Source organism: Procambarus clarkii, chromosome 78, assembly GCF_040958095.1.
Source record: "Procambarus clarkii isolate CNS0578487 chromosome 78, FALCON_Pclarkii_2.0, whole genome shotgun sequence".
In the NCBI taxonomy this organism is placed as follows: Eukaryota; Metazoa; Arthropoda; class Malacostraca; order Decapoda; family Cambaridae; genus Procambarus; species Procambarus clarkii.
This window is the reverse complement of record NC_091227.1, coordinates 21,644,763-21,655,472: the sequence shown is the minus strand read 5'-3', so window position 1 is coordinate 21,655,472 and position 10,710 is coordinate 21,644,763. Positions and strand designations below refer to the sequence as shown.

Here is a 10,710-nt window from a genome sequence, read left to right as displayed (position 1 = left end):
TTTTATAACTATATTGAGCCTGTAATGCGAGCCTCCCGTCCGTGGCTTCACCTCTCTGTCCGTGGCTACACGTCCCTGTCCGTGGCTACACGTCCCTGTCCGTGGCTACACGTCCCTGTCCGTGGCTACACGTCCCTGTCCGTGGCTACACGTCCCTGTCCGTGGCTACACGTCCCTGTCCGTGGCTACACGTCCCTGTCCGTGGCTACACGTCCCTGTCCGTGGCTACACGTCCCTGTCCGTGGCTACACGTCCCTGTCCGTGGCTACACGTCCCTGTCCGTGGCTACACGTCCCTGTCCGTGGCTACACGTCCCTGTCCGTGGCTACACGTCCCTGTCCGTGGCTACACGTCCCTGTCCGTGGCTACACGTCCCTGTCCGTGGCTACACGTCCCTGTCCGTGGCTACACGTCCCTGTCCGTGGCTACACGTCCCTGTCCGTGGCTACACGTCCCTGTCCGTGGCTACACGTCCCTGTCCGTGGCTACACGTCCCTGTCCGTGGCTACACGTCCCTGTCCGTGGCTACACCTCCCTGTCCGTGGCTACACGTCCCTGTCCGTGGCTACACGTCCCTGTCCGTGGCTACACCTCCCTGTCCGTGGCTACACCTCCCTGTCCGTGGCTACACGTCCCTGTCCGTGGCTACACGTCCCTGTCCGTGGCTACACCTCCCTGTCCGTGGCTACACCTCCCTGTCCGTGGCTACACGTCCCTGTCCGTGGCTACACGTCCCTGTCCGTGGCTACACCTCCCTGTCCGTGGCTACACCTCCCTGTCCGTGGCTACACCTCCCTGTCCGTGGCTACACCGTTATTGTGACCCAAAGGGATATGAATAAACTAGTTAGATTCTCTATAAAATTCCTGTCCAAATGTGGCCATGATTCCTCCGAACACAACTGCCCCCTCCCCCACTGGCATGGCATGACCCACTGGCATGGCATGACATGACCCACTGGCATGGCATGACATGACCCATTGGCATGGCATGACAAACACTAAACTCCAACTTCACATCTGTGACATGCCTCTCTGCGACACACACTCCCTTGAGCGCTGGACGGACAGAACATACCCAGTGAGTGTGACAGACCACAGCTAGTGAGTGTGACGGACCATACCCAGTGAGTGTGACAGACCACAGCTAGTGAGTGTGACGGAACACAGCTAGTGAGTGTGACGGAACACAGCTAGTGAGTGTGACGGAACACAGCTAGTGAGTGTGACGGAACACAGCTAGTGAGTGTGAATTCCCGTTTAAAAAAATACATAAACATGCGGACCCGAGCGAGGCGGTCACTCTACCTCTCTACCCGCTCAATATATCCCCAACGACAAAGAACCTCAGGAAACCCCATAAAAGGCCCCTGTGGGACTTTTACATCACACGACACACAAAATCCCGATAAATAACACAAAAGGATAAAATTGCATAAAACTACAGAAGAAATCGGCCACAGAGGAAGAACAGCTACCCACCACAGAAGAACCCCAAGAACCACGTATAACACCGAGAGACAAGCCAAGCCCCCAGATAATCTGCAGAAAACGTTTGAAAAAACATTTAAAACGCTTAGTTTTAAAAGTTTAAAACGGTTGGAAAACCGTTATAGAAAACGGTTTTATAGGGTTCTAGAACTTTATAGAACCGCCAGTAATCCTCACAGACCCAATAGGACCTCTGGAGACGCCTCAGAACCACAGACAACGGCCGGAGTCCCTGTGGAACCGCTTAGGGACCCCCGAGACTTGATAGCGAACCACGGAGATTCGATAGCGAACCCCGGAGACTCGATAGCGAACCCCGGAGACTGGATAGCGAACCACGAAGACTCGATAGCGAACCCCGGAGACTGGATAGCGAACCACGGAGACTCGATAGCGAACCCCGGAGACTGGATAGCGAACCCCGGAGACTCGATAGCGAACCCCGGAGGCTGGATAGCGAACCCCGGAGACTGGATAGCGAACCCCGGAGACTCGATAGCGAACCCCGGAGACTGGATAGCGAACCCCGGAGACTCGATAGCGAACCCCGGAGACTGGATAGCGAACCACGGAGACTCGATAGCGAACCCCGGAGACTGGATAGCGAACCCCGGAGACTCGATAGCGAACCCCGGAGACTGGATAGCGAACCCCGGAGACTCGATAGCGAACCCCGGAGACTGGATAGCGAACCCCGGAGACTCGATAGCGAACCCCGGAGACTGGATAGCGAACCACGGAGACTCGATAGCAAACCAGGCTGACCCTAATAAATAGACCGCCAGTGGCCGCGTTTATCACCGATCCAGGTATTAAACGTCTTGCCTGGCTGGGAGGAGGGCGCTAGGAGAGGAGTGAGAGAGAGGGAGAGAGAGAGGGAGAGAGAGAGAGAGAGAGAGAGAGAGAGAGAGAGAGAGAGAGAGAGAGAGAGAGAGAGAGAGAATGAGAATGAGAATGAGAGGATTCAAAGGAAAACGTCAAAAGTGCAAAACAAATCTAGGAGAGTTTGGGGTGAGAGTCAGTGAAGGGTGAGAGTAGTGAATGAGGGAGAGTGAGGGGAAGGAGAGTGAAGGAGGGGAGAGGGACAGGCCCTCACCACCACCACCCAGTGTCTCACAGACCAGCGCCACCAATCTGTCCTTGGCGGCCATTACCGTAAATCTAGCAAGGATGTCCTCTGGGGGAGAGAGCGACTAGGGCCGCGTCAGAAAGGGCGAGGCTGCCTCAGAGGGGGGCTAGCTATCGCAACAGAGAAGGGTGAGGTATAACGTCAGAAAGGGCGAGGCTGCCTCAGAGGAAAGATCCATCTCACAGAAAGAGAGCAGAATTGCCTTGGGGAAGAGAGGACTCTCCTCAGAAACAAAGACTCGCTTCAAAGGGAGCAGCATCCTTCTCAGAGGGAGGAGCAGGAGGAGCAGGAGGAGCAACATATATATATATATATATATATATATATATATATATATATATATATATATATATATATATATATATGCGAACAAGCCAGAATGGTCCCCTGGACAATATGCAAGTTATATATATATATATATAGTTATATATATATATATATATATATATATATATATATATATATATATTATATATATATATATAATATCCTTCACTGGCAATTACGTCTACCTGGCTAACTCTGTATACATAATCAATTGTTGTAACTTTGGGGTCGGGGGGAGGAACTGCGACCGGTGACTGGAAGGCGGGTTCCAGGAGCTGAAGCACAACCTGTAACCACATACACACACACAAGTGAGGTGATAAGCTGCCGCCCTCACCCACCCCGCCAAGCAGTGACAACCGCCCCATACATGGACACGTGTTCTTGTAAATAACATCATGTCCACACGGCCTGAGGGGTGAGACGGGCGCAGGAAAAGGGTTAAGAGAGAGAGGGGAAAAGAGGGGAAGCTCTTCCTTCATTTCCTGCTGGGCTTGGCTCAATTCTCCAAGTAACAGCTCTTGAAACCGAGAGAAACGTGATTGGTTTTATTTAGGCGGCCTGTGTGTGTGTTTACCTATCAGTGACTAGGCCTACTACTACCGGGAGCGAGATTTAGCTCTTGGGTTCGGCTCCTAACCTCGTCTTAGAATTATTCTTAGTTCAGTGGAGTGACTCAGTGGCTTCACTTTTCTTATAATATTTGCATTTAATATTACGTATTGAGTTAGCTACAACACACACACACACACAAACACACACACACACACACACACACACACACACACACACACACACACACACACACACACACACACACACACACACACACACACAAACACACACACACACATACACACAAACACACACACACACACACACACACACACAAACACAGACACACACACACACACACACACACACACACACACATACACACACACACACACACACACACACACACACACACAACACAAACACACAGGGGGAACAGAATGAGGCGAGAGCTGAAGAGAAAAACCAACACAGGACATGATGAACTACACGACGAGTAAACTCTTTAAGAAGCTGAGGAAAGCTTCACCCCACAACCAAGACATAAGGAAGCAAGGGAAGCCCAGGCTTCCACAGACAACACCTGGTGAAGCCCAGGCTTCCACAGACAACACCTGGTAAAGCCCGGGCTTCCACAGTCAACACCTGGTGAAGCCCGGGCTTCCACAGACAACACCTGAATCCCAGGCTTCTACAGACAACACCTGGTGAAGCCTGTGCATCTATTGACGTAATGATTTTAGATTTAACCAAGGAAAATTCTGCTTCGCAAACTGATTTAAGTTCTATACTGACATACAGAAACCAAACTAGAGGGGATGGGCTGACTGCATCTTCCTGGACTGGCAGAAAGCATTTGATACTGTCCCACACAAACGATAGTGAGTTATGGTTATGATACTGTCCCACACTAATGGTTACAGTGAGACGCCACAGTAGCGAGAGGTCACGAATGGGTCACCTCAGGGGGCGGGGCTTGGACACATCCTATTTCTAACATATGCCAATTACCTGAAAGAGGAAATTGTCTCCATACATTTCAGGCCACCCTCCTGTTCAGGCAGTACTTATAGTAACGAAATGAGCCGACAATAAGTTGAAAAGGTTGGACAAAAGACGGTAAATCTAATTAAGATATACAATTAAATATTTAGCTGACTGTGTACATCCCATAGCACTGTGTACACCTTGTAGCTGACTGTGTACACCCGACTGAGAGTGTACGGTGAAAGGTGCCTCCTTTGGTGCCTGAAGCCTCCTCACCTCACATTCCTGTGCGCCTGGATCACACCCTCTTCCCTCACACCCTCTTCCCTCACACCCTCTTCCCTCACACCCTCTTCCCTCACACCCTCCTCCCTCACACCCTCTTCCCTCACACCCTCTTCCCTCACACCCTCTTCCCTCACACCCTCCTCCCTCACCCCCTCACCAAGAGCAAGAGTCCACGCCAGGTTGTGACTCAGCCCAGTTTGGGTTGGGAAAGATTCCCTCTTGTTGGACACGCGCTTTATGGCATTATTCTCGCTGATTTATACTTTATTGATCAGAGACTTGAGGGTGATCACTGGCAACACAGCAAATGTTTTTACATTCACAAGAAAGAGGCTTATTGTGCAGCTGTTGACACGGGGGGCGGTGTGCCCCTGTGCAGCTGTTGACACGGGGGGCGGTGTGCCCCTGTGCAGCTGTTGACAAGGGGGCGGTGTGCCCCTGTGCAGCTGTTGACAAGGGGGGCGGTGTGCCCCTGTGCAGCTGTTGACAAGGGGGGCGGTGTGCCCCTGTGCAGGGGATAAAGAGCAGGTGAGCCAAGTCAGGAAACAAAGACCAACATGGCTTTACAGAAGAGAAATCTTGCCTAACGAACCTAAAGGAGTTGTATGATAAGGTAACAAGAATCAGACAGAACAGAGAAGGTTGGGCAGACTGCAGATTTACGAAATGCCAAAAGCGTTTGTAGAAAGTAGAAAGTAGAAAGAGAAAGAGAGAGAGAGAGAGAGAGAGAGAGGACAGAGAGAGAGAGAGGACAGAGAGAGAGAGAGGACAGAGAGAGAGAGAGAGAGAGAGAGAGAGAGAGAGAGAGAGATACAAGACGTATAAGATACACAGGGGAAACACAGTGGGAAAAAACCTATATGTTGACAATAAACAACACCATTAGACTAAGAGGTGGCGGGTTGAGAGTCAGATCCAAGAACATTCCATTCATAGTTTCAAATTGTTGAGTAAACACACACACACAAAGGGGCCTCGTGGCTGAGTGGATTGCGCTCGGGGGTCGTAGGCCTAAGGGCCCGGATTCGATTCCCGGCCGAGGCGGAAACAAATGGGCAGGTTTTCTTTCGCCCTGATATCCCTATTCACCTAGCATTAAATAGATACCTGGGATTTAGACAGCCACTACGGGCTACTTCCTGGGAATGTGTGTATGTGTGTGTAGGAGTAATATATGAAGACATAATAGGCGAAAATTAGATTGTTAGAAATGGTGGGGTCCAAGAGCTAACAGCTCGATTCTGCAGGCAGAAATAATAAATAAATACACACACACACACACAAGTGGAATGCATTAGGCAGTGATGTGGTGGAGGCTGACTCCATACACAGTTTCAAATGTAGATATGATAGTAGTTAGTAACAGTTGATTGACAGTTGAGAGGCGGTTTGAAAGAGCAGAGCTCAACCCTCGCAAGCACAACTAGGTGAATACTTCAAACAGTGAAGATTAGCTTCAGACTGGACAATGAAGCTTCCATAGGCAGCTTAGTTGCCACTGCTGGTAACTCAAGCTGGGAGACTGAACTTAGTAATGTAACAAACATTAACCTAAATGTGTAAACAGTTCTTCAGACCATTCTAAGCCTCTTTAATACTCACTGTCTCATGTTACCTAAACAAGTCATCACCAAAAGGAGTAACATCTCATGGCTTACTAAAAGAATACTTGAGTCTTCAATAAAAAGCATGAATATGAGAAGAAATACAGGATAGGGATCATCTCCAAAGAATACTCATCAATACTAAGATAATATAAAACAAGTCAAAATAAGCTATGAAAATCAATTGAATAGAAGTTGACCAGACCACACACTAGAAGGTGAAGGGACGACGACGTTTCGGTCCGTCCTGGACCATTCTCAAGTTGATTGTGGTCCAGGTCCATTCTCACAATCGACTTGAGAATGGTCCAGGGCGGACCGAAACGTCGTCGTCCCTTCACCTTCTAGTGTGTGGTCTGGTCAACATACTTTAGCCACGTCATTGTGACTCATCGCCTGCAATTGAATAAAATAAAGGGTAACATAAAAAACATAGAACGCTATTTCCCATCCTTAGGATCAAAGAAGAACTCTAATAACAAAAATAGTCTTTGCTGGAAACAGTGGAATGTTATCAGCAGCTGACACTGTTACGAAATTCAACAGTATCTTCTATTGGGACATCCCTTGACAATGAGATCCCAGCATCCCAAACCAATGTACAGGACTACCTTTCAGGCAGCTATCCCGAGGCTCTGTACCCATCCCCAACTGACTCCTTAGATGATAAAGATAGAATTATACTAAAACCCAAACCAAGTAACCATTCTTAGGTACTAACTCTAATTTATATAAAAAAAGCCTTTAGTGTTACAACTTCTATAGCATTGTTCTACAACCAATCACTCCAACTCCGAGCCTTCCCAGTGTATAGAAGTGGTGCACTCCCTCAAATCAACCATTTTAGACCAACCTCACTCTTATCTACAATGATGAAAATATTTGACTAACTAATAATACAAACACCTTTACTCCTACCTACCAAAACATAATACACTTCGCTCTTGCCAAGAGGGCTTAACAGACCACAGAAAAACACCAACGACGCTTTCATTACTATGATTGTCTTGAAGTGTGCAGCTCTTGACAAAACTGAGTGGCTCATAGGCTTATTTGTTGACCTAATGATTATAATTATTATATAAAACGTGTAGAAATGTGGACGCCACCATGAAGTATATTAGCAGGCGCGCTGTCAGTTTTGCTGACGAGATGTGTGGGTAGCTAAGCTAAGCTTTCTTTAAGCTAAGATTGCTTTAAGCTAAGCTTGCGCTCTCTTATGAAGTGGTTGCAAAGTGTCTCTACCGTTCTCCACATGTTTGTTAACATATGTGGGTGAATACTTTGGGTGCCAACACCCACACCTCGTGTCAGCAAGGCGGACAGCCCGCCTGATTTCACAACTCAAACTGTATTTCCAATTTCTAAATTTTCCCTTCACCTGTGCCTCTCCATCCTCTTTACTCCCCACCTCACAAAAACAAGTGGGAGTTATTGGTCATTGGCAGGTACACAGGCGAGCTCTGGCACCTGCTGGCCCTCGCTGGCCCTCGCTGAGAGAGAGAGAGAGAGAGAGAGAGAGAGAGAGAGAGAGAGCGAGAGAGCGAGAGAGCGAGAGAGCGAGAGAGCGAGAGAGCGAGAGAGCGAGAGAGCGAGAGAGCAAGAGAGCAAGAGAGCAAGAGAGAGAGAGAGAGAGAGAGAGAGAGAGAGAGCGAGAGAGCGAGAGAGCGAGAGAGCGAGAGAGAGAGAGAGAGAGAGAGAGAGAGAGAGAGAGAGAGAGAGAAGGGGGGGGGGGGCAAGAAGGTTCCAGAAAAAGATGATCGTTCACCAGATGACAATAAGATGTTCTAGAATTGATGAGTAGATCCATGGTCGTTCAAGCAAAGTGCAATAAACAGTCGTTACAGAAAATGGGGTTAAGTGGTCGTCCTGGAAGAGTTAGGCTAGAGGTCGTCCCGGAAGAGTTAGGCTAGAGGTCGTCCCGGAAGTGAGATTAGAGGTGGTCCGGGAAGGGTAAGTGAAGCAACAGTGCCAGACAAGGACACAGTTGGTGTCCCGGCACAGTGAGCTAAGAGAAGGCAACCACAACAACTCACAGTGGCTAAGTAGTTACTGTACCTCGCTACAGTGATCCAGTAACCCCGGGTTCGTGTCATCCTGCAAGAAGCGGGAAGGGATTAGTGCTATGTTCTAATTTAGCAAACTGTTAATTGTCCTTGTTTACACCCAAGGGATTCGGGTTGGCAACAATGCACTCAACCTTCTCAGCTCGCTGCACCTGGGACTCGCTGGACCCGGGACTCGCTGCACCTGGGACTCGCTGGACCTGGGACTCGCTGCACCTGGGACTCGCTGCACCTGGGACTCGCTGCACCTGGGACTCGCTGGACCTGGGACTCGCTGGACCTGGGACTCGCTGGACCTGGGACTCGCTGGACCTGGGACTCGCTGCACCTGGGACTCGCTGGACCTGGGACTTCCTCGACGGGGGACTCGCTGGACCTGGGGACTTGCTCGACGCGGAACTCGCTGGACAAGACGACTCTGAGACCAAAGGAAGCGGTCGGTGGTGTTGTTCTTGCGGGCGTCGAGGAAAGAAACAGTGTACACTCTGAACAAAGGTTCAGAGAACGACTAACAATGCACGCCAGCTGAAACTGCAAAGCTAACAGGAGGGTGTCACATGGTGGTAGTGTGGAGGGTGAAAAGTGTGTTCTAGTGTGGCAGGATGAAACCAATATTTTAAAGCATCAAAGGTGTCATAATGTCAGGATTTAAGAAAATGGTTTTTAAGAATCAGGGAAGAAAATAACATTTATCAATACGATTAAGTAAGCATTTTAGGATTTACGAGGCAGCCGGCCATTATTTCAAAGCAGCAGGAAACTTTCCAGGAATAAGGTGACAGGAAGCGATAACGGAATAATGGGAGAGGAGATAGTTGAGGAATAAAGGCAACAGATATTCCAGGGCAGTAAAGTTTTTGGAATAAGTGAAACAAAAGTCAAACAAATCATCGGTTCATTTTTTGTAGTAGTAATGATGAAGAGATCTTGGCAAGTTTTAAAAGGTTTAATGACGCAAGAAGGAATGGCATCGCCTTGAGGAGGAGGAGGAGGAGGAGGAGGAGGAGGAGGAGGAGGAGCAGGAGGAGGAGGAGGAGAGGAGAGGAGAGGAGAGGAGAAGAGAGGAGAGGAGAGGAGGAAAGGTCTTAGCTACGGAAAATAATGAGAGATAAAGGGTTTCGACAACAAGACCGGGCAGTGGTCTTTGGAAAATAAGCAAATACAGCAATAAAGGTAGGGCGCCAGGAACACAGATGAGGAGAGAAGAACAATGAAATACAGGGACATCATAACATCTTTCCCTAGCCATGAAAAACAATGAAGAAGGAGAAAGTTTAATTTGCAGGTAAAACAAGGAACCATTCCAGGATAAGGAGCAATGGAATGAGGGTGTTCCAGTGTAAAATGCGAGCCATTCTCCAAGTGGAAAGTTCCGGGCGTTGTTGGGAAGAACAGTTCAAACTGTGTGTTAAAGAGGTTGGGGAAACCGACGAGGGCTACTGCTAGGGCCACGGGGAGGTCGCTGATGACCTGGCACCCACAAGACGACTGCAACACTGCAGGTGCCACCACGGACCAGTGGTGGCACCTCTCAATTTTAATTCACTGGAATTACAGAAAATAAAGGTACCTCTCAGCTTTATTTCACTGGAATTACAGAAAACAAAGGTACCTCTCAGCTTTATTTCACTGAAATTACAGAAAACAAAGGTACCTCTCAGCTTTATTTCACTGAAATTACAGAAAATAAAGTCACCTCTCAGCTTTATTTCACTGAAATTACAGAAAATAAAGTCACCTCTCAGCTTTATTTCACTGGAATTACAGAAAATAAAGGTACCTCTCAGCTTTATTTCACTGGAATTACAGAAAACAAAGGTACCTCTCAGCTTTATTTCACTGAAATTACAGAAAATAAAGGTACCTCTCAGCTTTATTTCACTGGAATTACAGAAAATAAAGGTACCTCTCAGCTTTATTTCACTGAAATTACAGAAAATAAAGGTACCTCTCAGCTTTATTTCACTGGAATTACAGAAAATAAAGGTACCTCTCAGCTTTATTTCCCTGGAATTAAAGACAACTGAAAGCTGTTCCAGTGACAGAGAGGGTGGGGAAAAGGAAAGGGAAAAGTCATTCAGAATGACACTATAGACAAATGCTGAAGGTTATAAAAATAAAAGGCGTGAAAGAGGGAATAACCAAGAGGCAAAAGGAATGACCCGCTGGAACACGCAATATTTCACGGCTGATTATTTTATCCACCAGAGAATACAAACTTTGTTTTTTAAATGAATACAAATTGGCGGATAAATGGAATGGGG

General features: G+C 48.0%; 1 protein-coding gene across 1 annotated transcript; it reads right to left on the bottom strand.

The window, feature by feature from the left end:
- Nucleotides 1-1,663: 1,663 nt before the first annotated feature.
- On the bottom strand, nt 1,664-2,641 carry LOC138357526 (zinc finger protein 768-like). Its single transcript, XM_069314392.1, has 2 exons — nt 2,608-2,641; nt 1,664-2,256 (listed from the first exon to the last, which is right to left on the bottom strand). Exons 1-2 carry the CDS (start codon nt 2,639-2,641, stop codon nt 1,664-1,666), a joined length of 627 nt encoding a protein of 208 aa, XP_069170493.1.
- Nucleotides 2,642-10,710: the final 8,069 nt, after the last annotated feature.

Bases quoted from the DNA above. Each gene is read 5' to 3' on its own strand.
- LOC138357526 (XM_069314392.1), bottom strand. From the start codon at position 2,641: ATGGCCGCCAAGGACAGATTGGTGGCGCTGGTCT. The intron at 2,257-2,607 runs GTGAGACACTGG...TCTATTTATTAG, and splicing joins CAGATTGGTGGCGCTGGTCT to GGTCAGCCTGGTTTGCTATC.